This window comes from Corvus moneduloides, chromosome 17, assembly GCF_009650955.1.
Source record: "Corvus moneduloides isolate bCorMon1 chromosome 17, bCorMon1.pri, whole genome shotgun sequence".
In the NCBI taxonomy this organism is placed as follows: domain Eukaryota; kingdom Metazoa; phylum Chordata; class Aves; order Passeriformes; family Corvidae; genus Corvus; species Corvus moneduloides.
Window position 1 is genome coordinate 9,778,407 of NC_045492.1, and position 24,483 is coordinate 9,802,889.

General features: G+C 45.4%; 1 protein-coding gene across 1 annotated transcript in view; it reads right to left on the reverse strand.

Annotated features, from left to right (window-relative positions):
• The window catches only part of NTSR1 (neurotensin receptor 1), a 54,701-nt gene that overhangs the window by 5,356 nt on the left and 24,862 nt on the right, over positions 1-24,483 (reverse strand). Inside the window, exons 2-3 of the mRNA XM_032127116.1 lie at positions 11,891-12,092; positions 1,863-1,953 (exon numbers count right to left, since the gene is read on the reverse strand). Of these exons, the coding sequence (XP_031983007.1) occupies positions 1,863-1,953; positions 11,891-12,092 (293 nt within the window). The remainder of the gene's footprint in view (positions 1-1,862; positions 1,954-11,890; positions 12,093-24,483) is intronic.

Below are 24,483 nucleotides of genomic sequence, written 5' to 3' on the forward strand. Positions count from 1 at the left end.
GCTCATTCAATGGGTCCCTGGGTTGGGATTTGTCCATAATGTGGGATGGCATTTCCTGTTCTGGGGGCAAGCTGATGACAGCATGCTTCTGAAACACATCCTGACCACCACAATTTAAGGTTTTCAACTAGAACTGGTCAAAAATGTTTTATTATCTTTTATACTTTTGGAAATATATTTCCTTGGGCCAACTGAGAACAACAGCCCTGAACTTGTAAAGCATTTATAAACACCACAGGTCTCATTTTCTGCAAGATGTTCCTCAGAATCATTTATCTTGGTGAAAATTGCAGACCTTTTTCCTAGTCTGAGTAGTGTCTAACAAAAGATAAATAGAGGAGTGCTGGACTACACTGCCCATCCCTCCACACCCCCTCAGCACTGCCAAGGACTGCACAGCCCATCCAGCTCTTACAAGCAGAGTTTCTCTATGTAGTTGTGAAGAACTTATATTGGAAAAATGTCTCTTCTTCAGGCACATGTGTTTGTAAGTGAACATGCTGCAAACTCTTGGTTAGCCACCAGACTGATAGTTCACTATCATTCTGTAAATTCAGTGTTTTCCTAAAATCACTCATGGTTTTAAAAAGAAGAAAAGAATGTTATGTGAACGCAGCCACGATGCATAAATTCCCACTAATTGCAGACAGACTTCTCTACCCCTCTTGCTCAAAGCAAATGCAGTCACTACATAATTGAATACTGCCTTAAGTGCTTTTCATATAGGAAAGCAAAGGAGAAACAAGAGTTTGTCCCAGTGTGTGCCTAGAGCTCTGCTTTCGTGACTGAAGATAGATTTTGGATTTTACTATGGCTGGATCCACAGTCCCATTCAGTAGACTAATTATCGTAACATCGTAATTTTTTATATTTTGTGTTTGGAGCTAATGGAATTTTAGTTTGTTGTTGTTGTTCTGCTTTTTAGTATTGTAAATTTTTTCTTTGCCTCAAAGGAAACAGCCCTGATCTCAGGGAGAACAGGGATGTTACACCATGGGAGGAGACACGAGTGCATTGTTTGGCATCTCTGGCTTCCTGGGTGTGTGTCCCCAGACAGCATTAGCTCTTAATGACATATTTAAAAATAATAATCAGCTTGGTGGTTGCTTTGCTGAGGAACCTGGCCTGATGCCTCAGAAAGGAGCAGGGAGCTCCTGGGGTGCCTTTGCACATCTGTGAGCAGCGCACGTGTGTTCGTACAATTATCCCGGAATTCTCTGACAATCTGGGCATTTCCTAATCAGCAGCAGCTGCTGGTATTTCATTTTGATCCACTCCTTGCACAGCCCAGTAAATAACCCTCCCCAGACTCAGTAAGTAGCACAGTTATTCCCCCACCTGTGTAACCTCCCCTGTCGCTGAGGAAATGTGGCCTTGTGGAGCCAAATTGTGTGCTGACGGGAGCTGGTGCATCTTGGGGCTGGGGATCAATATCTCTGGCAGAGAGACTGAAATCCACTCCGGGTGTACCAACCCCCTGTCCAAATGTCATTTCATCAAGGGCTGCCAGGGGTGAAGCCCCATGGCTGCTGCCAGTGGGACGAGTCAGTGGCTGCAGCCCACAGGAGGAGGAGGAGGGGCTGCTGATGCATTTTGGTTCAAGCTAATGCTTCCTCCACCATGTCTGGGGGATTTAGGTAAAACAAAGGCTCTTAATTTGGCTGGAAAACACTGACATATCCAAAGAAAAGAACCAAAACAGCAATTAGGAGTTTGAGGATTTAATTCCTCAATTGGAAAACACCTTTGTTCCCAGATGCCCACCTCCATCTCCTCACCTGTGCCCTGGCATCCCCAGCCCCGACCTGAGCCCCCACCCTGTCCTGGCATGGGGGGACCATGTCCCCCACGCTGTGACTCACTCTGTCCAGTGGCTGGAGGGGACATAGCAGAACATGAGACGCCGTATGTGGTAAGGGAGCCAGCAGACCACGAAGGCGATCACCACAGCACCTGCAAGGCAGGAAAAAAGCCCTTAACTTTGTGAGCGACTCTCCATCAGGGTGAAAAGGGGACCTATCTGCGTGGGTTTTATTGCTGTAACCTGTTTTCCTGCAGCCCCACTTGTTCTTGTATTGCTGTAGTGCAAAGAATTAATAACCCTGAGGGACAACCAGCCTGCAAATGTCTGTAAAAACAAGCAAAACAGAAGTAATAGAAAACAGTGCTAAACTCTGGGGCAGGGACATAAGAACAACAGAAGGTACAGATGAAGGACTGGTGATGCCTAGTTCAGACACTGGCTTAAAGGAAACTCAGTTTGCATCTGTGTTTCATGCCCTTGTGGCACTGGGTGTCTTGTCCAAGGTACTCACAGAGACAGTTGGCGTGTGTTTTTCATCCAGGTAGACAGGGAGCCAGGGACACCATAATCCCATTAGTTTGTTATGTGGACCCACTGGCCACAGTCCCCACAGTGCTGAGCATCATTAAACTGCTCTTTCTGGTGGCAGGGCTCGTCCTTTTGTTCTGCATTTGTGCAATGCTTGAGATTACAGCGTGTTTGGATCTGGACTTTGCCATAACAAAAATGATTAATTAAAGGGCAAGCAGAGAAAGGCACTACAGCTTTTTTCCTTTCCAGATTCTGAGGGATGTCAGACAATGGAAAATAAAATGCAGCAACTCTGAGGCATAAAAGTGCTGTTGATAGAGCACATTTGTCAGTCTGGATTAAACAGCAGATCTATCAGGCAATCAAGAGAAAGACTTCTTTCCTTTTGTAATATATATTTCAACTTCTGTATGGAACAGCAGGATTCTGGCAGAATCTTAGCAGGAAATAAAGAAATCTCAGTTAAAACATAACACAATAAAAGGCAAGAAGAAAATAAAGACTAAATAAAATAATTAAGTTAATTTTTGGTCCCAGATTTGCTCTACAGACAACAAGGGCCGCATCACTCTTGTCCTTTATGTGACCTGTAAGGGGCTGGGAAGCAGCAAAGCTCTGCTCCAGAGTGAGGTACCACAAGTGCAAGGTGGATTTGTCACGTGGAGCCAAAGGCTGGGCTTTTCTGCCTTGGGATTGAAAATATTTATGTGGATATGTCCCAAACCAAGACACTGTCATCCCACAGGGACCATGTCATAGCTCAAGGAGATGTGCAGAAGATGTGTTTCCCTTGGAGAATGCAGTCTTGGAGGAACCTGTCTGGCTGTAGTTGCATCTCCCCGTCACTGATGCTCAACCAAGAGGCACAGGAGAGCAGAAATTAAATAATGCCTGGTTGTCCAGCTCCATACTCACACCCTACACCAACTCCATGAGCTCTCTCACTGAACACACAGCTAACAATGGAGAAGGTTCTATTCCTTTAGCATCAGCCTGCATGATGCATGACAGCATCTTCCAGGAACGCTGCAAAAGCCATTTATCCAATAAAGATTTAAGCAACTGAAGGGACATGTTTTGGAAAGAAGGCTAGAGGGTCTGTTTTTATTCTCTTGTCTGAGTGAATTCATTTTCTCAAACTGTTTTTGGTTGCTCTCTGGCCAAAACCAGCTTGAAATTACACAGATGTAATTCATCACCAGACAGCCTGCAGCCCTTCAGATGCCAGCAAGTGAATGAATTTGACCTGTGTCTGATCCTTCCCTGGGGAACTTTGATGGGACTTTGATGGGAGAACCCCTGCATGACGTGTGGCCCAGGAGGAGTGGGAGATCCACTGGGGAGCTCGCTGGGAGCATGGATGCTTGCCTTGCTCCTTCACATTTCTGAGCACACGCTTTTGGCTGCCTCCAGAAATTAATTTCGCTATCAGATGGACTTTTGGTTTGCCCTGGATGGAGCAGTCCCCTCATGATTCTTCTGAAGATCCCTCTCCAGCCTCTCCTCCTCCATCCGTCAGCCTCGGGCCAGTGGGAACGAGCCAACATCACAGCCCATCTGCTTTCCCAGCGCCTGCACAGGATTAGCTGGGTTTTCAGGCTGCAAAAGCAGCTTCCCAAATGGCTCCAAACACAGGTTCGTTCAGGCACATCACAATTTCTGCAGAAACCTCCATGCACTGGCACTCCTCAGCTGCTCACCCCCGTGTGCAGCTCTTTAGGTACAGCAGGATCTGGATTCTTTCGACAGCCAATTATAAGAATCTCACACATCTGCTTGTTAAATTTACCAAAACGTTAAAGGAAAGTGGTTTTCTCCTGGTAAATGATGTCTGCTTCTGCTGCTCAGGCAATGCTGGGCCAAATAATATGGATCTATAGCAACAAAAACACATACTGAGGGAAGTATCTGCTTAACATCAGCAGTTATGTAATCTGTGATAATTCTGTAATATCACATGCAATCACTCTGCAATTGAAACCCTATTAAACATGTGAAGTGCACTGGAGACACTTATGGTCTAATTTGGAAGTCCCAGCTGGGTGACACACTGTGCAGTTCTGTGCTGCACACATTAGGAGATCCCGACCTGAATTTGTCACCCTTAATCCGTATGTTTTCATTTTATCATACAAGGGATCAAGCAGATTTAGGGTGGCAATCCTGCCCTCTTGGGTCCTCTCCCCTGGCAGGGATATGAAACACGAGACTGTGTTAACTTTCATCTAATACAGAATGAAAAGATCCTTTTCTCCCAGATGCCTGTTGCCTTTTCCTGCTGTTTTCTTCTTCCCTGAGCACCTGCCTGTCAAAATGGTTGAGCTGTAAAACAAATCCTGAGCCAACTGGCTGCCAAAATTGTTTTTTATTATTGTTATGAGCTCCTAGGATATGTTCTTCATCATCAAAAGCTTGACACACGGGTTCTTGTGGTGGAGTAAGAAGGAGCAGGTCAGCCTGCTGGAGCTGAGCACTGCAGGGGAAGGGTTTGACTCAATGTGTGATGGGGTGACTGTCCAGGATGGTGTTTGTGAGGTTGGAGATTTCCTGCCTTTATTTTTTGAACTAAAAATAAACCAGACACATCCCTCACTTCTAATTAATTCAATAAGGTTCTAATAGGAGCAGAGCTGCTCCACGAGCTTCTGATATTTCCCATATTCGAGCAAATGAGGTGCCAAACCTCAGGGCTGGGGAGGGGAGATGGGACCCCAGCAAGATGACCCCAGTGTGCCAGGGGTGGCAGGGAATGATCTTTCCACCAATGTATGCCCTCATTTCCCTCCTAAATCAAACTCCCAATTTAAATGTGTATTAAACTCTGAATTATTACATCCTGTGTCTTTCTATTTTGTCTTATAATGGCTCTATTCTCTGCCCGTTTGAACTGCATGCCAAGGAAGAAGGGGAGAGGAAGGAAGAGTGGCAGAGGACGAGCCCCGGTTTGTTTTTCTTTCGGGAAGTCCTGCAGAGGGAAGCATCAATTCTGAGTGACATCTTTTTCATTGCGCAGGAGATTTGAACTGTGCCAGCCTTGATTCTCAGACTAAACTGGACGTGGGAGCAATTGGGGAAGTTAAATTCTATTAGATCGCACTGGGTATTTTATTTTGCCTTGTGTGTCTCCGGGGCTGGGGCTGGGAAACTGCCCTCCTCCAGGACAACCTCTGGGTCAGCATGTGCCCAGGGCACGGCATCATGAGTAAGAACCCCACGGTTTTTCTGCTTTGCCTGAGCACAGGAGCGATGCTCAGGAGGGGTTTTCGGCCCCCATCCCTTTGTGGGGCCGTGTGCGGCTGGGAGTGACTCAGAGCCCCGGGACAGCGATGGGCGAGGAGTCACCGCCGCCGCTGACTCACGCGGCACCGGGGAGCCGCTGCGGCACACAGCGCTCGGCTGCCGTTCTCCTGCTCACTTCATCTCCTCCATCCCCTCTGCGAGTGCTGAGTCACAGCCCTGCAGCCCCGGGGTGCCCTCGGCGAGGGTATCCCTCTGTGCTGTCCTCCTTTCTCTCCAGGAGAGGCAGAAAAGGGATGCTGCTCCTTTTTATAACCACCTCTGCTGCTGCTAGGGCCTCCGGACAAGCTCAGATCTATCTTTCCTTGATCGTTTTGTCCGGACTATTTAAACCAATTTATTTCTTTTTCTCTGCGTTCGAAGGGGAGCTGAGCCACATACAGATGTGGAATAGCACGGTGGAATTCCTGAGCAAAGGCAGGAGCTGTTTGGGGAGGTATTGACCCACCTGAGCAACAGCTCTCAGCCTTTTGTGTGTTTCAGACTTATCCCCAATGCTGCCCAAGGGGAGCACACACACCAGCTGGTACAACAGGTTATGGGGCTCGCGCAAAAGTAATGCTGGTTTTTGGAGAAACAATCCTTGTATATCCCAAATCCTGGGCTTATGTACTTATTCAGTTGATGCCATTACAAGAGAACCTCTCACAAAGTGCTGTTTGATATGAGAGGTGTGAAAGCTGGGCCAAGTGTGGGCACAGCTGGCACTGCCTCGTTAAACCTCGAGGTGCTGTTTATATTAACATGATGTTCTACCTGACAGGCTGTTGGCAATATTTATATCAGCAGGCCCCAAAGTAGGGACTGCAGGAGCTGCCAGGGTAGGTATGAGCCCAGTAAAATTAAAACTACTTATGCTGGTATTTGGGTCATAAGGCTGTGGAATACAGGATTTCCATAAAAGTCAATAACAATCGGTAGGGATTGGGGGCCATCAGCAAGCACCAGGAGTACTCAGGAGAGCAAAGAGGAAACTGGGAGTAACTGAGCCTGGGAAGTCCTCAGCTCCTTTAGACACCACTGAAAACACACAGCATCTGCTGGATACAATCCCTTAATGCTCTTGAACATAGTATTGAAAAAACACTAAGTTCTTCTTTATTAGTGAAAGTGAGACAGCACAGTGAATGGAAAAACCTTTTGGCATTCAAAATCAACATATTTCTCTCAGGCTGTATTCTCCAATCCTGATTTTTAATGGCTTCAGATGACAGGTTTGAAAATCGATGTGGATTCCTGCCCCAGCTCATCCCCTGGCACCAGTTTCATCCATAAGGAGCAAGGCAGAAAATACAGATTGAAGCTGGCCCAAGGCTCTAGCAAGCAGCACATCACTGCTGTCCCAGTGCAAACTGGGGTCTCTTCCCAAGTTTCCTTCTAAGGTAATTATTCTTTTGGAAATTAGAGAAGAGATTGTTTTATTCCATTTAAACCTCATTCATGCCATTTCCCCTGGGGATATCTGGATGTTTGGAGGAGAAGGAAGAAGAAAAGAAGAATATTTCCACTTTGAAAGGTAGATAAGGGATCCCATCTTATCCTCACCAGGCTCAAGGCTCTTTCTATTTGGTGAGATCAGGTGTAACGTGAACTAGCTTCCTCTGCAGCCCTTTCTTCTTCCCTCCACAGTTTTGAGCTTCACTAGTCCTTTGTTCCTCCCAGAATGGTTTCTGCTCATCAAAGGGACCCTGGAGCTGTATTCACTGCATGCTTCTACAGTGACTAAAGCCCTGGCCAGGCTTCATGTTTAAAATCACATTAGTTAACTTTCTAAATACTCACACTGTCATGGCTTAACACCTGGAAAATCTGCTTTCAGGGCATGGCAAATCTCGGAGTTTTCTGCAGAGATGCAGCCACGAGAGCCTGCATCCCAGCAGGAATGCTGTGCCAGCCCGAGCTGTGGTGCCAGAAAAGGGACACACCTTGGGAGAGGGGAAAAAGAGACTCTCTGCCCCAAGAGGTAGAGCCAGCCCTGCTTTCTGCTCTTCTGAGGGTGTTTATAGAGCGCTCTGATTCTGCTCATTTTATCTCACTTGGCAGATGGCAAAGTAAACCTACAACTACAAACATCTCTGGGAAATATATACAACTGTTAAATAGGTAATTCATCCTCCCAAATTTCAGTGTGACACTTCAGCTGTTAAAATCAGCTTCCACTCAAGCTTAATGCCATAGGGGTTTTGCTGAACTCCACTTGGAGTTGCTCAGACTTTTTATTAGAGATACAAACTGCCATGAATTTTGTTCCTTTCTTGAAAAGAAATGATTCATGAACAAATAAATCTGCTTGCCTTAGAATATAGGAATTATGAAATACAACTGTTTAAGGAGTTTTAGATTGATGCTCTTCTGTGTATTGTGGCTGCAAAGTATGAGCTATTTACTATTAATGTCTGTAGGCTGGTTATACTAAATCTCATGGCAATATTCTCCTCCTGAAATGAATAACTCAGACTTGGAGCATTGGTGAGGAGAAATGAATGGACTCTTCAAAGAATTTGTTCAGAAGGGGAATTATTAATGCACAAGTTAATGAAATACATGGACACATCATTAATTCTTGGCCTTTGTCTTGTATCACTTGACAAAATGCAGAGGCCCCAAAATCATAATTTAAAAATTCACAGACATTCAGTAAAAATGTGGCTTGACTTCATCTGCTCGAAAGCATTTTACTGAGGCATCACCCAGCCAGCTGTGGGAGACTGAAGGATATTCTTTTAATTGGTTAAACTTCTAAGTGCTTTATAATTGCTTTCACTAAGCAGCTTCTGTAACAGAGCAAATGCTACCTGGAACTGATTACATTTTAATAGGCTTAGCCAACGTCCATCCAGGGACAGCAAAGCCTCCCCTTGATGTCCATGAATTTGTTTCAATGTCGTTGTCAGAGCTCAGCTGTGCCATTCAATAACTCCTGCCTTCCTCCCATGCGCCTGGGAACTGATCTGACAGGCAGCTGGGAGGTGCCGAGGGCTGCTTGGAGGGGAAGGGGCTGCAGGCAGGTGGGTTGGTGGGGACATCAGTCCATGTTGCAAAACTGCCCCATTTCAAGGAGACATTTTGGCTGAACAGAGCTTTCATCCTGAGCCAAGCTCAAAAACACCTTGATTTTGGAGCAGCAGGGAGAATTGGGGTTGTTCAGCTGGGAGAAGAGAAGTCTCCAGGAAGAAATTGCTGCAGCCTTCCAGTGCCTAAAGGAGCTCCAAGAAGGATGGGCAGGGACTTTGGAACAAGGGCATGGAGTTACAGGACAAGGGGGAGTGGCTTTAAACAGAAAGAAGGAAGATTAGAGTGGATATTAAGAGGAAATTGTTCCCTGTGAGGGTGGGGAGGCCCTGGCACAGGGTGCCCAGAGAAGCTGTGGCTGCCCCATCCCTGGAAGAGTCCAAGGTCAGGTTGGACGAGCCTTGGAAACCTGGGACAGTGGAAGGTGTCCCTGCCCATGGCAGGGGGTGGAATGAGATGAGCTTTAAGGTCCCTTCCAACCCAAACCATTCTGTGATTCTATGATTGTTCTGTTGTGTGTATGTGCATGCGAGTGTTTAAGGATTATTTAGAATTTTATTAAGTGATTGGCGTTTCAGAATGTGCACTCAGAGAATATTTACACTTCTGTGAAGCATCACACAGCTCTGGGAGACTCGGCAATTCCAGGGCTCCAACATAGTCAAGGAACAGCAACACAAACTAGAGGTGGTTTAATGGAAGGAATTGGAAGGATGAAGGAGAGTATGAAATCTCTTGGTGGAAGGTATTTTTAACAACAGAACTGGTTGCCCTGTTATCCTCAGAAAAAAGCTGGGAAGCTGCCAGTGGCTGTAGCTCTTTGAATTTGTATTCTCACACCTGGTGAACACTGACAGCAGAGAGCGAACTACAATCAGGAATCTCATGCTTACTGACTTAATGAGGTGGCTCCCAGGCAACAGGCCTGGCACATTCCTTGATCCTGATCACTCTCATTATTTTGTACATGACCAAAGTCAGACAGAGCCAAGAAAATACACAAATGCTACCAAAGAGGAGGAAAACGCTGTTGCGCCTGTTTTGAATGAGGCTGTTAGACTGTCCACTTTCAGCTTTAATTTCAGTGTAAACAAATACTTAATCTCAGTACATTTGGAGCAAGGAAGTTTTTTGCTGCTCTGATCTTATCCAAGAGCTCTGCACCCCATGAACCACAAAAAAATATTTTCTAAGCACTTCTTCTACAAGTTCTGAAACACTTCACCCTTAAACCTAAATCAGCCTTCTCTGTACTTCAGGCCAAAGTTCACTTTTAGAAAAGGAAAATACTTTCACCCCCACGAAGCTCTGATTCTGTGCCAACAGTTTTATAAGGGGGCACAAGGGTAATTTTTCTTTTCCCACCCTCTTCCATAAATGAGCCCAGAGTCTGCTCGTGATTTTGGCTGTTATGGATGCCAGGATAAATCATATGCATACTTGTGTATTTTTTGCCACTTTTCAGACAGCTCAGAGACCTGGGTTATTAAAATGTAAGTCATGAGGAACAGGTGACAAAAGTGAGTGTGAATCAAGTACCTCCAGTAATCAAGTGCATGTGAAAAACTGAAATGCAGCAGGATTTCACTCCCATTTTCTAGATAAAGAGAGCATTTCTGCGTGGTGGAGTGAATCACAGACAGAAGTGAGGGAGGATTTTTTATTTGCTGGATCTTCCTCAGCACAGAAATGCAACAAGCAGCTGTCCTCTCATTGCCTTCCCAGCAGGGAGGGGAGCTCAGTCCTGCTGCTGGGGTGGCCCTGAGGAGATGCCTGGAATATCTGGGCATCGCTGCCCAGGGGGCCCCATGGTGCCACATCTGACCCACTTTTGAACTATCCCAGGCTCCAGACTGAAACCCTCACTTTTGCCAAATATTCTCAGCTTTTGCAGTACACAGCAAACCCAAAAATTTGCCTGGAGAAGAAAATGAGGAAGCAGAAGAAGATGAAAAAGAAAATTATGCTTATTGTTCAGAAAGAGAAGGGCTGTTTCTCAGTGCCTCAGAGGAGATGTGGACCTGTGGGTGTGGGGTGCACTTCCTCCAGTGCTGAGGGATGCCAGGTGTAAATTTAGGTTTCTCTCTTATTATTCATGAAGAGCTCTCTCTTGTTGAAGATCAAAGAGGATACAATACTAAAAGGAGAGAGAGAGGTGTGCAGTGGTGTAGCACGAGTGAGAAAAGGCAGCTTCTCACTTAATGGCAGCAGGCAGAAGTGTTAAAAACCAGAAAAGCATAGCAAGGAGCAGAGTCCTTGTAGGCTCCGTGGGGAAGCAAGGCTCCCTCCTTACCTACCTGTGGATAATAGTTCATTGGGGTGCAGAGACAGTAAACAAACACAGTCCAACAAGATAATTGTGGGGAGTTTAATGTCCTCAGGGCTTTTCTTTCCTTTTTGGCAGTATGCGTTTCCCAGTGCAGTGTTGGAAGCTGGAATGCATGCGGAGGTTCGCCTATGGCATGGGCAAGGAGTGCTGCACGGGATGCATGCCTTGTGAAAAACAGCTGGAAAAATGTCATGGAAGTTCCTGGTGCCTTCTCTAGGGATTTCTCTCACTGTTGGAAACATGGGCTGGGCCAAAGCACTTCAAATACCAAGATGCCCCATCCCTGAAAGTGTCCAAGGTCCGGTTGGACAGGGCTTGGAGCAACCTGGCTCAGTGGAAGATGTCCCTGCTCATGGCAGGGGTTTGGGATTAGGTGAACTTTAAGGTCTCCTCTAACCCAAACCCTTCTAAAAACACCAGAACATCAGAAAGCTTTCTGCTAACAAACTCTCCCCATCTCCTGTTTAAAACCACTCTGGGCACACTTTGTTAGCTGTTTTGGGTACTATTTTTGAACAGCTTTTGCTTTATCCCCTGTAAGTTTAAGCTACCAGATTCTTTGGTTTTTTCCTCAGCTTATTTAATCAAGATATCCAGTGTTTTGCAGTACAGCTCAATTCCTGAGTGCTGGAACTTTTATTTAAGCTCTGTCTGAACCAAAGCTCCTCAGAAAAAGGGAAGTAGTGAAACAATACGTGCAAGGCTTAAATTGCTGTCGACTACATCCTTAAAATGCTGGGTTGGATTTGCTTTTCCAGAGTGAGCAGGTCTGCTTTTTAGCTTTGCAAACCAACAAGCAAAGACAAAAGGAGGGGGTATTTTGGGTGAAAGTGTTTACCAATTTCAGCCTGTTTCTCTTCAAGTCACTTTTACTCAGACACCTCCAGCTGTTCCCTGCCGAAGGAAGGGATACTCACGCAGGACCCTCACGCCGTGTTTCAGGGCTTGCACTCTGCTGGGCTCCATGGACATGCTGAGCATGGTCTGCTGCCCACCAATGGTGCACACCTGGTTCTCCTGGGCAGCCTGCTTGAACATCACCAGCAACTGGTTGGCAATGATGGTGTTGAGCACAGAAATGACGACCATGGGAAACACAAAGGAGATGAAGGTGTTGACCTACAGGGGAGAGATGGGGCACAGTCAGGGATAGGATCAGTGGAGCAGGAGGTTGGGTTCTATTTCTCAAAGCAACAGAGGAACAGCCTGCAGTGGAAATCTTTCCCTCCTCTTACTCAGCTGGTTTTGAAGGTTTATTGCTCAGAGGGAGAACTCAAGCACTGCTGACGCATGTTCATTCACGTGGGTCAACACCCAAAAAGGGCAAAATCATTCATATCTAATTACATTCTTTTTCCCTTTTCAGTGCAGTTCATTGCCAGAAATGTCTCAACTGAAACATGCCATTGATCTTTTCATCTCACAACCAGCAGGATGCTGCTTAGCTTTCATCATGCATAGCGTGACTTCTAAATAACACTGTGTTATTGTCTTTTTCCTGCATTATGAGGACTCCTTGGGATCTTTTTAACTATCTTTCTTTGTCTTCTGTCTTTTCCTTGTAGATTTAATGGCAGTGTTTTGTTACCTCATAACTAAGTTAAATAAACCTTGTGCCGTAAAGGATTAAAATTGATCAGAATAAACAAGTGGAAGTCATAATGCTTTTAGTACAAATTATTTGATTACTACAGTTTTGATAAAATTAAATGGAGGATCAAATTAAGCAGTGATTGAATCAAGTAGAAGTCACAGTTCATGTCAAATGCAGCAAAGCTTTTGGGCTGTTTAGAAACCTCAATGGAACTGAGCTTGGCAAAAGGCAGCCCAGGGAAACAGAGGCACGTGTAGGGTTTGCCTGCACGTCTGCAAGGCTGCCATGGTGGGATGGGGAGCTTCTCTGCTAAGCCCAGGAGCTCTTCCTCTCTGCTATGTGGCTCAGGAGGACACTCAGCACAGCACCCAGGTGAGTGTGGAACAAATCAAAAGCCCTTTAAGTTCTTAGAATTTCAAAATATTGACAAGGATTAAACCGTGCTGCAAATCGCTGTGAAAGCAATTGTATTCAAAGTGATAAAATGACAAAAAGATGAAACTACAAAACTCAAGAGGGAATTTACTCAGTGGGAGGGCTCCAAGGCAGGCTGACTTCTTCCTCAGACAGCCACTTATTTTTCACCTCAGTGATGTACAACACAGAACAACCCTGCACTCCAAGCCAATGCCAGGTCCCTCTGCAGATTGCAAAACCTCATCTAGAGACAGGTTCTCCATCTGCTGGGATGGACACATCTCCTCTCCGCCCACCCAGCCCCACTGGACCATCACCAAAACGGACCAGGTTTGCTGTACACCCTGTGTCTGGTGCAGATTTGTGGTCTCTCTACTCTGAAGGGGTTCAGAAATGCTGGAGGCGAATGGGAATCACCCAACCACGCTCCCAAGACGCTACAGGGAATCTGTAAAAGAAATGAGCAGTACATAAGCACATGGGAGCAGGCACACTTCACTTTTTTTGTCCATAAATCTGAAGCAGGAAGTCCTCTTTTGGTGAAGACAGAAGCTGTTGTTGCCCAGGTTTTCTCTGGACGGACCAAGTCTCTGTACAGCTTTGTGCTCCGGAGCTCCATGTGTTAAGCAAAAGTACCAGCTGGGTTTTGTCTCTCTTCCACATGGTGAGAACATCATCTCCTGGCAATAATAACAGAACTCCTCTGCGGGCTGAGTGAATTCCTAGATATACCCCACCACTATAAGCTGCTAATGGCCTCTTTTGTTAAGTATAAAGCAGTTTTCTACTCTTCTAAAAGATCTCACAGACTCCTGCATATAAGGAAGAGTTATCTTTTGGACTTGCCTCCACAGGCTAAGACAGATCATTAAGCAGTAAAGACCAACTATTTAACCTTCACAGTGCAGCCGAGCTGAGCTGGCGCACACAGGGGTGAAACGATTGCTCCGATTTACCAGGTCAGACTAAGAAATGAACCCTGTAGCTCCTCACTCCAATTTCTGTGGCTTTAGCTGCAGAATGCCCTTCTTCCCCACTGCTGAGCAATGTCTGCACATCAGCAAAATGCAGCACTTAACTCTGGAAATGTTTCACTCTGTCACCTGAGATTCAGGATTTATTGGTTTTCATTCTAAAATTTTGCCCTAGCTATAAATTAGACTTGTTTCTTAATTTTTCAGGACTAAAAGTCTTTTCCGAGCTTACTTAAAAGCCTTGATTCGTTCCATAATTGCATTGTGAAGTCTTTTAAAGAGCTTGGGAAATCGGCTAGAATAGCACTGACTTTCCCTTTTAGGAATTGTTATGGTAAAACTGGGAATATTGCATACTTTCTACCAAAGACTATATTTAAAGATTTTTTTCCCTGTCTTGATTTGTAGCAAAGCTCTCATATAGTAAAAAAAAATTAAATCAATATTTTCCCCAGTAGCAGAATTCTTTAATTTGTTGAAAGAATTATTTGCAAACACAAAGTCCCAAGGAACATAAAGGATAGAAAAGCCAATCTACCTAAGCAAACCCTTTGTATTCCCTGTTTTCTGTCGAGCTGCTTGCTGGGAGCCCAGCACACTGTGCACATCAGTGCAGCAACATTTAATTTTCAGGTGACTTTGCTCACTGCTGGAGCTGGTGCTTCCAACAACTCTTCAAAGTCAATAGAAATTTTCCCACTTTCTCAAGAGGAGCTGGTCTGGGATCCCAGGACTACATATTAAAAAGTTCAGGAGCAGGAAGACTTGTAGAGGTGTTTAATGGGATTTTTTACTGTGTCTCCTAACATCAGTGGACTAAAGTGGCTACAGCTGTCAGTGAACACCCATGGGAGCCTTTGGAGCTTTACAGATCTTTATAGACTACTTTGGCCCCAGGAGGGAAGATTTAGAGAGTGTGTAGGCTCATTTTTGACCTGAAAGTCTCAGATTTATGTTGGCTCACCATGGAAAGCCCAGTCTGTGTGATGCTGGATCTACACTAACCCTGTATTCAAGGTTGTTTGGATGCACAAGCACAGGGGTCTGCTCTCATCTCTGCTCTCACCAAGATGGTTCAGTGTGATTCTCCTCTCTATCAAAACTGATGTGTTTGCACCAGAGTGAACCCACCAGAGCCCAGCACCACGATGGGCAGGATGAGCTCAGTGCAGGGGCCCAAAGCTGCTAAGCATGGAAAGGCTTAGCCCTGGCTGCTCTCTAGGCTAAAAAACCCACACAAACACAACACTACAAACCCCGTGACTGTGTGCTAAATCCCAATCAAACAAAATAAAAAAAAGAAAATCCAATACTGCAGCGTTTGCCAGTGGCAGGACAGAATGAAACACTAACCCAGTTCCATGCTGCCGTCACTCCCGGAATCAGCGCGATCCTAAATGCTGCTCAAGCACCAGGCTGGCAACATCTGTGGGATGGGATTAGTCCTCAGGACCAAATCATGCTTTGTCTCGTACAGAACAACAGCCTTCCCTTCCAGCACTGCCTGAGCAGTGACAGCCAGAGACCCAAATCACTCTTCTCTGGCTGTGCTGAGCAGGACAGTGACAACACAGATGTCACCTGAGGGTGAGCTCCCAGCAGAAACCTCTGCTGAGACCCTGAACCCCCACAGGCACTTGATGGATGCCAAGACATGATGCAGCTATCAGCCTCATAGTTAGCTCAACAAAAATCAGACTTTGTCTGAGACAGAGAATTCAGCCTTTTGTGAGTTTGCTTCTTCCATCCAAACAAGAGTGTGGGAGAGACATGGGGGAAGGGACCAGAAAAACCAAGGGACACAAAAGCAGAACCCAGTTCTCGGGCTTGTGACTCTTCCTAAATCTTTTGGGTGGAAAACTGCTCCCCTGGCTCTGCTGAGCTTCCTGCTAACGTGATTCACTTCTGCCAAGTCGTCCCTCAAATTATTTGACTGTGTGGTTTCCCTGGGTTACCACCTAAAGCAGCTGTCAGCTCCCTCGCAGCCGTGATGGAGAAGATGAGAACAGAACTTTACACAGGGACTCCCCAGAGGGCTTCAACAAAGTCCTGTAAATCAGAGGGTTTGCAAAGATTTATTATTTTGTGCTCCAAGGTGACTGTTGGAGGAACACAGATTCAAAGGCCGCTTTGGAAAAAGATGGGCTTTGGATCCTTACTACAAGCCACGACTTTTTTTCTTAGATATATCTGAAGGCAAGGAGGGTAAAATTTATGAATATTACACTTGGTTATGGGTCACCTTTGCTCACAGCAAAACTCCATCACCTGAGCCACCTGCAGCTGGCTGTTCCCATGGTCCACCAGCACACGATTTTGGAGAGGCACAGGAAAAAATGAGAGAGGTCTTGGAGAACTTAAGTGGTTTAAAGTAAAAACGTTAGGCTACAGGCTCTTCTGGAGATACAGTAGCAAATTTGACACTGGAAGTATTTATGATAAAAACAGCCAAGAATCAGAACTACTCACAACATTTTAATTGAAAAGAGTTTTGATGAGAAAATAAAAAATGTTCCAATACTGAGAACATAAAAGATTTTTGAACACGGCTCTTGTGTTTTCCCTCATGCCTTTTTCTCACATAAGTAAATAAAGTCCCCCAAAGCCAATGGAGCATGGAATGCTGGTCACAGCAGCAGCACAGTGGGGTGCATCCCACAGAGCAGCAGCTGGGATGCCCTGCCAGCAGGAGCAAGGCCCCTGGAGTGGACATGGGGGGCATCTGAGATTAAGGGATAATTTTAACTCTAGGTTATGACAGGGGTTTTGTGGCAGAGACCAGAGATGTTCCCCTGCTGCCTGATAAATGAGGTGACAGCAGAGCCAGGTCTCCATCACCATAGCTTCTCCAGGGACACAGCCCCTTCCAGCACTGAGCTAGGATGCTCAGAGTGATTTTTCTCCCTTCTTTTTCGGGGCTGTGGGAAGGACAACTAAAATGGAGAGAAGTGTGGATGCTGATTTGCTGGTAAAACCTCATCTGTACCCACTAAGCTTCTGTTATAGCTCATTTCCCTGTGCCCACCTGGAGAATGCTGTTAGATGGCTGCAGCCTTTCTGTTTTCTGCTGGGGAGGGTTTTCAGTGCAGAGATTCCTGGGGACAAACCTGGGGAAATGGGTGAGAAACCCCAAAGGAGCTGCAAACTGTCTCGGGAGGAGATGGATCCTTGCTGGTTTCCTGGAAGTGACGAGGGAGAGGACTGAGAATACAGAGCATCGTTTGATTTGTTGTTTTGAGCAAATCTATTAAACCACAGAGCTACATTTTAACAACCTACCACATTCTGGTTCACCTCATTTCCAATGGAAATGGAAAGTAAATTATCCTCCCCCTGACTGTGGAGGCAGTATTGTTAGCATATGTCAATCAGAGAAGCACATTCTGCTACAACAACATTTGGCTGCCAAAAAATCTTATTTGACTAAATGTTCTTTACAAAATTACTGGTTATCTCACTCAGTAGCCAGAATTAGCATTTTTTTAACCAGCCAGTGGATAATTTCAGCCATTAATAAGCACAGTACTGCATTCCAGGATACGGCAATCTGTGCAAGACAAAGCAGGAAAGGGGAAGGTACATAGTGATGGGATGCCAAAGGGAGCATTTGGCAAATGCACTCGTGTTTGATGTTCACAGGATGTGTCTGATGAAAAAAAAGTCCACAGGTTTTTCTCCCTCACAGTAAATAAATTAATATCTAATTAACCCCACCTTTCCATAGCTCTCCAGCTTTCCACGCCAAGTATCTCATGATTATCAGGTAATGCCTTTCCTTAGTGACAGCAGGGCAGGAGAGGTTTGTGTTTGTGAGTGATAGAAGAAAATAACCCCTGCTTTTGGAGTCAGTAACTGGCACAGGGAAAAACGTGGAAGCTGGACAACTACAGCCTAGTAAGGCAATTTATCTCTTCTGTAATTTTTTGAGGGGACCTTTACTGCAGGGTATTGGCTCTGGTCCTTACCTTGGATAAGTGCATGCTGCTATGAGAGCACAAATCCTGGGTAAATAGGAATATCTGGCCAAGTGCCAAAGCCTGTGTGTGGATCTGGAGCTCCACCAGTGCATTTGAGCAGGAGCTCGACCTTTACATGCTGCCAGCTTTAACTCGGGCAGATTTGTCTGTCACGCATCATTTCGGGCGGCTGCTCTCTCCAGCAGCCCTGACAGCGTGGCAGGGGGGGACACAGCTGTCACCCTCGGACAGAGGCTGGCTGATGATGGGGGTGGGTGGCACTCTGTACCCCGTGCAAACTCTTCTGGAGGGTGCATGAGGGTACCGTGGAATCCTGCATGGCTGCAGGGTCCCCTCAGCATCAGAGTGACACAAACCCCACTGAGCTCAGCTGGGTGAAATAACCCTCCCCTTTCCTCCTAAAGAGGGACAGGATGCAAATATCCGTGTAGATCCAGGAGGCAATATCCCATTGTTAACTTAATGAATAATCAAACATAAGATATCAAAACCAGCTATTTTTCTCTTTGAAACACCCTGAGAAATGGCCACAAAAGCTCTGATTGTTATCTCCTGGTATACCCTGTACCTCTTCTACCCAGCCAGAGGTGAGTACACATTCCATACACGTTATCCAAGGTAACAGAGTGTGGCCACATGAATTGCTTTGATCTCATCCCAAAGAGCTCCCCCGTTCAGCCCCTGGAGCTGCAGGAGCTCAGAGAGACTGAGGAGCACCTTCCCTCTGCCTCAGGGAGACCTTTTCAAAAGTGCTGAATATCAAGCCCAGACATTTCAAAGAAAGGTTACGATGATGTGAAATGTTGCTTGCAGTCACAGGTATTGATGTCAAAATGTATGATCAGCTCTGAGTTACAGAGGCAAAGCCTGAAGCCAGGACACAGCTGCATGGGGACACGGGGATGGATGGCAGTCACAAGCAGCTGAGCCTCAGGAGCTGGGGCAGTGATGAGGGTGTGAGCCTGACCTAAACACAGACATGAGCAGGACATCCAGAGTTTTTCATCTGGGGGGATCAAAATTCAAAACAAAAGCCTGGAACACAGGCTCATCCTGTCCAATCCATTGTCAATTAAGTAACTCAGCAGGTTTTGGTGACCTCATCTGGCATCAGCCACAGGAGCTGGAATTGGTCAAAACTCTGTATTTCAGACCTCTGCAGTAGTCCCAGTTTTACCTTTGCTTTGGATGTGGTCTGGGAACAGGTGACTGTAGGTACTGTTGCTGAGGTGAAGAAAGAGAACAGATAAGTCTGAAGATAAATTATCAGATGGAGCTGATGGATGCTCCCAAGTCACTGGGCTGGTTCCTGTGCCCATGCTGCTGCTGCCCTGCAGCCATTAGTGTCAGTGGGGCTGGAGCTCAATTAATTGCACAGCAAGGACATGTGAGCATCTATTCCTGACACATCCACTTACTTGCTTTACTCACTGAGGGAAAACCCCTCCAAAGACAGCTCAGAGGATAATGTAAAAGACTTTCTCTTGAGCTTTGGCTGCTCGATGCTGTGGAGGAGTTTCAGGTTTTGTATTGGTAGATATTTATATCAGAAGAAAATTTGCGTTACTACAAGGTTTGGGGTGGCAGCGTGCACTGACTGCAGTCTGTGCTGTGCTTAAGATCTACAAGGTGTGAGTACCTACAACCTGATGCACAGCAGGAGGATGTGGCCATGCACAGGGCAGTGCAGAGCTCCTCTCCCCTCTCTGTGCTGGCTGGATGCCTCCAGAGCTGTGTCCAGCTGGATAACATCAGCCACGAACTCTTCCAAAGGGCTTAATTTAGCTCTAGCATTGAGATCAGAAAGAGGATCTGCTTAAACTCTGTTTTCATTAGCATTTTGTGTCTGCTCCACAGTAGAGATGTTTTCCTGGCTTCTCTCTGCAGATCCGTGGCCATCACAGAGAATAACCAGGCAGTGTGGATTAAGGTTTTAAGAATAACCAACGTGTACCATTTTCAAGCCTGTGTGTGGTCCCACACTGATGAACTATAATGGGAATGCAGAGCAGCTAATGATGTCGAGAAGTTGAGTTAATCACATACTCTGCAGGAGTTAATCAGATACAGAACAGATGGAAATCAATTGCGTACTGACAAAAAACATCCATCATATCTATGGCAAAAACATTCCCATTCATAAACTTCCCTCCTTGGAGAAAACATTTGTACATAAAAAGCAACATCTGATGCAGAACAACTTAAATGGGTCTCTTGCTCGTGATGGGTTGGGAAAGATGTCAGAGCACTGAATAATGGTAGCATTCCTGAGTTTGACTGGATACCTGAAGGATCATTTAACCTCATTTCTATGCATGGTTACAATGCTGTGGCCTGAAGTACTTTCAGATTTATTGTAAGTAATAGCAAAAGATGTGATTCATCCATAAGGGTTTGATATAAATCTTATTATTCCTAATTGTACGCAAGGGTAATATCTAAATATTGAACTCCCTGGGGACCTCTGAGCTTTTCATTACCTCCCTAATGCCAGAGAACCTACTCCATTATAACTGTTCTTAAGAGAAAAATTCCTCCTTTCCTGGTCTTTGCCCACCAAACTCAAACTGGAATGGTTTGGCTGATTCCAGCTTCCAAAGAGAACAGAGAAATTGGGAGGTTCTAAGGTTTAATCACGATGCACTGGAAATGTCTTGTATATCATGGATGTCATGGATATTCAGCTTTTTCACTGAAGGCTAAATGTTTATTTAGAAAAATGGAAGAGTAAACCAGTAACCAAAAAAGCCCAACCCCAAACAAAAAAACCCAGACAAATACCCCAAGTTCTCTCTGGGATTGAGCTTGATGAAGATGATGAATTTGGAGCCTTGTACATCTCACTTCAGTTAATTTAGGGCCTCCTGCCACTGATTTAAGAGGGTTATGTGGAACTTACAAAGGAAGGGTTTTGTCACGGGGCAGCTGCTGCCTTCCTGTACCTGGTAAGGGAGGACAGAAGAAGTGACAGAGCAGCAGTGATGATCCTCCATCCCATCATCATTAACCCAAAAGCTTCAAACCCTCCCTCCCTTCCTCCTTCAGGAAATCACAGAATCGCAGAATGTTCTGAGCTGGAAGGGCCCCACAAGGATCATCGAGTCCAGCTCCTTCCTTCTTCATTTCCTGTGGTTGGTACAGTGAGCTACAAGGTAAATTAATTCAATTTACCCAATTTTGCTTGCAAACAAGAATAAAGTCAATTCATATGCTGTCAGTTTGCTGGCCTCAGCCTCGCTCCTCAGATCCATTGCACTATTTAGGGCAATATTTTTGGTTGAACAAAAACTCAGTGAATGATGTTCTTGCTTTTCCCTTTGAACACGCTGGTCTTTGTTACTATTTCCCCCTCACTCTCCCCAGCAGCTATGTTCTACTGGAGGGGAAATAATACTTGAACTTCAAATGGCAGATTGGAAATACGCTTTAAATAATTTACCAGTGCAGTTGGATTTCAGTTCTCACTATCTGCTGGTATTTTGGTTCCTGCTTGTTTTCGCCAAAGGGATATTGCCCATCGCCTTTCACAAGATATTTGGGTTTCTCCAGCTCTGCTGCTTGTCAGCCCTCTAAATAATTTAATAAATGTTCATACAGTGCCTAATGCTCCTGACGTCTGAGTAATCCTAATCCAGATTTTGCAGTTATTTTCTGTCTATCCTCTTTTGGTTCTTCTTTCCCACTGGGTTGTGCAAGTTGTGGGGGCTCACGTGACGGACATTCAGCCAAAGAAAATGTCTCCATGGTGCTCCCCATGGTGCAGACTGATGTTCTCTGTTGAGGGTGGCTGATGACGTCCTTGTCAAACCCCAGGAACTCATCCTCTTCCCTGTGCTGTTGGCCACCACTGCAAGAGCTCAGCACATCTGACACTCCTGTGAGGCTTTTGCAGCCTGGGATGCTGCAGGAGGGGCAGCCACCACAGCCTTCAGGAGAACACAGACTGCACATGTGTCTGAGGGCTCTATCACCATGTAAATAACTCACAGCAGCTGATTTTGTGAGCCAATATCCAGATCCTTGCTTCTCTAACATAAGTCTGTTATTCCATTCTTCTTTGCTTCATGCTTGGGGGTGGCTGTTGCCATGAATGAGACTGTTATGCTTGGATATTTACTCACAGACAACACCAAGAAAAAGAATCAAACCCTGGTGACAGTCAATTATCCCCCAACTTTTCTTGTTCTGGCAATACTGAGTCATTTCATCCCTCATAATCAAAATGGATGGCTTTTGCCCACGTAGATATGAAGTCACTTGCAGTGACTGTTTCAGGATTCTAACTAAACAGTCTGCTTTAGCAGGGAAATAAAGCCAAAGACACAAGCATGGGAGCATAATAAGCAAAGATTTCTGACTGTGAAGAGCAGCAAACAGTTGAATCAAGTGGTGCCTTCTTTCTTCCCACACTCTCTTGGTAGGTGGATCACGACAGAGAAAAATGTGGATTTGTTTGGCTCACGTGGTGCCTGTCAGACTCCAGCTTTACACTTGGAATGTGCATGGGTGTGGAGCAGTTGGGTGCTGGGCTCCCCTCTGCCACCCGTGTCCAAGCCAAGTCTCTCCCTGGGGACAGGGGTTGGGTGGGCAAACTGCAGTGGCCCCTCTGTCCCTCCCTTTGTGGGGAAAAAATGAGGATGCAACCAGCAGCTGGCTGACAGGAGAGCAGAAACTCATTAAAGCACAGGGTAATTAATAAATCAGCTCCATTCCCCAGGATGATGGTGAAGATTTAAGATGAAGACTTTGTTATAAACCAGCCTTCAGCCTGATGCATGAGGCACACAGTGCAGGAGGATTCAAGGGAAAGTTAATTTAAACAAAAACCCAAGGAAATGGAAAGAACAAATCGCTCTCCTATTGAAAAACACATTAGACCCAATTCAGAAGAATTCAAAGGAAAGTTAAGCTAAACAAAACCCCGAACAAATGGAAAGAAAAGATCATTCTCCTACTGAAAAATACATTAGACCCAATTCTGGTTTTGCATTTCTGCCAGGTGAGGTGGAGGTAGAGGAGGGTAAGAGATGCTGTAGTGTCTGAGAGATGAGTAACATCAAGACAAAAAAAAATGTATTTGTTGAATTACATTTCAGGATCAAATTTTCTGAAGCTTTTTGTAATATTTCACATATGCTGAAAAGTCTCATTAATATAGCTGGTAAAATAACAGCTTGTCTGCTTAAAGTAATTAGTAGTTGACAATTGGGCTGAATTTTAAATCCATGAGGAGCTTCGGTTAGCACTAATAAATGTTGATTAAGGTAGCAATTAAAATCTAACAATCTCTCTGGGGGTCTGAACTTTAAAGCTGAAGTTTGGAACATACTTCAATTTACAGCGAAAATGCTACAGTTCCTCCCCAAGCTGCTTTTATTAAGCTGTGGAAGTGTGGATTTTTTTCCTTTGTGTTTTTTTTTGTTTTTCTTTGTTTTCTTCTTCTTTCTCTATTTTTTTTCCCCCCAGTTTACACAAATTAATTGCAGCCTCAAGTAGTGCCCCACAGCTTAGGCAGCCACCAGCACGTCTCCCAGTCTAACACCCCTTCGACACAGAGACCTTGGGGCAGCGGTGACATTGAGCAGAGTGCAGCTTGAGCTTTCTCTCAGGAAATGCTGTAGGACCCTCTTGACGTCCTTATTTCCATGGCAGTCCCTCCCAGGAGGCAGCACCTGTCTGTCCCTCTCCTCATCAGGCTCTGAAGTGGGCTGGAGAGATCTCCAGCTCTCCTTCAAGGTGTTGTGCTTCGCACATGCAGCCGACCTCTCGCAGAGAGGCGAGGTCAAGCAGTGCTGGCTGTGCTCATCTCTCCTGATTCCCTCTCCTGCCGCTCCTCATCGCTTCCATAATCAGGGTGATTGAATGAGCTACCAAGGAAAGGTATTGACTAAGCAGTGTCTTGAGGAAGACTAAAATTATCTCTCTTTGTTGTACTTGAGCGGTGTGACCAAGGCAAATCACGAAACACCTTTTGTTTATAGACTTCTTCTAGTGATTTATCATCAAGGCACTATTCATGGAGATCTCAGGTTCTTTGTGATCTTACTTAACCTGATAAAATTTCGGTCACTTCCCTGCATTTTTCTATTTTGGAAGTCAGAAAGCACGTTTGTATTCCATGGAGCACCCCCTTTATACTGGCCAAATCCTTTTGGGTTTTTCCACTCTTGCTGTGGGCAAGACATAAACTGAACACAAACCCAGATTTGTCTTTATCACACATTAGCTCTGTGTCACCCATTAATTACACATTGCATCCCTCAGTTTTTAAGATGAATGCCAGTGGGGATAAAAATAGGAATACAAGGTGAAATGGGAGCAACTTGGTCCTCTGGTGCTCCCAGGAGTGTGTTGGTACTTCTGCTCTGGTCATGCCACTTAAATCAACAGACTTGTCATTATATTGTTTTCCAGGTCTGTTCCTGCTGACTTTGGGAGCTGCTGAAATGAGCAGCTTTTCCTGCAGGGTACTTGCCATGGCTGTTATGGAAAAAATAAACCAGCAGAAAATTTGTGCACATTGTGATCAAATCCAGCGAGTGCTCCTG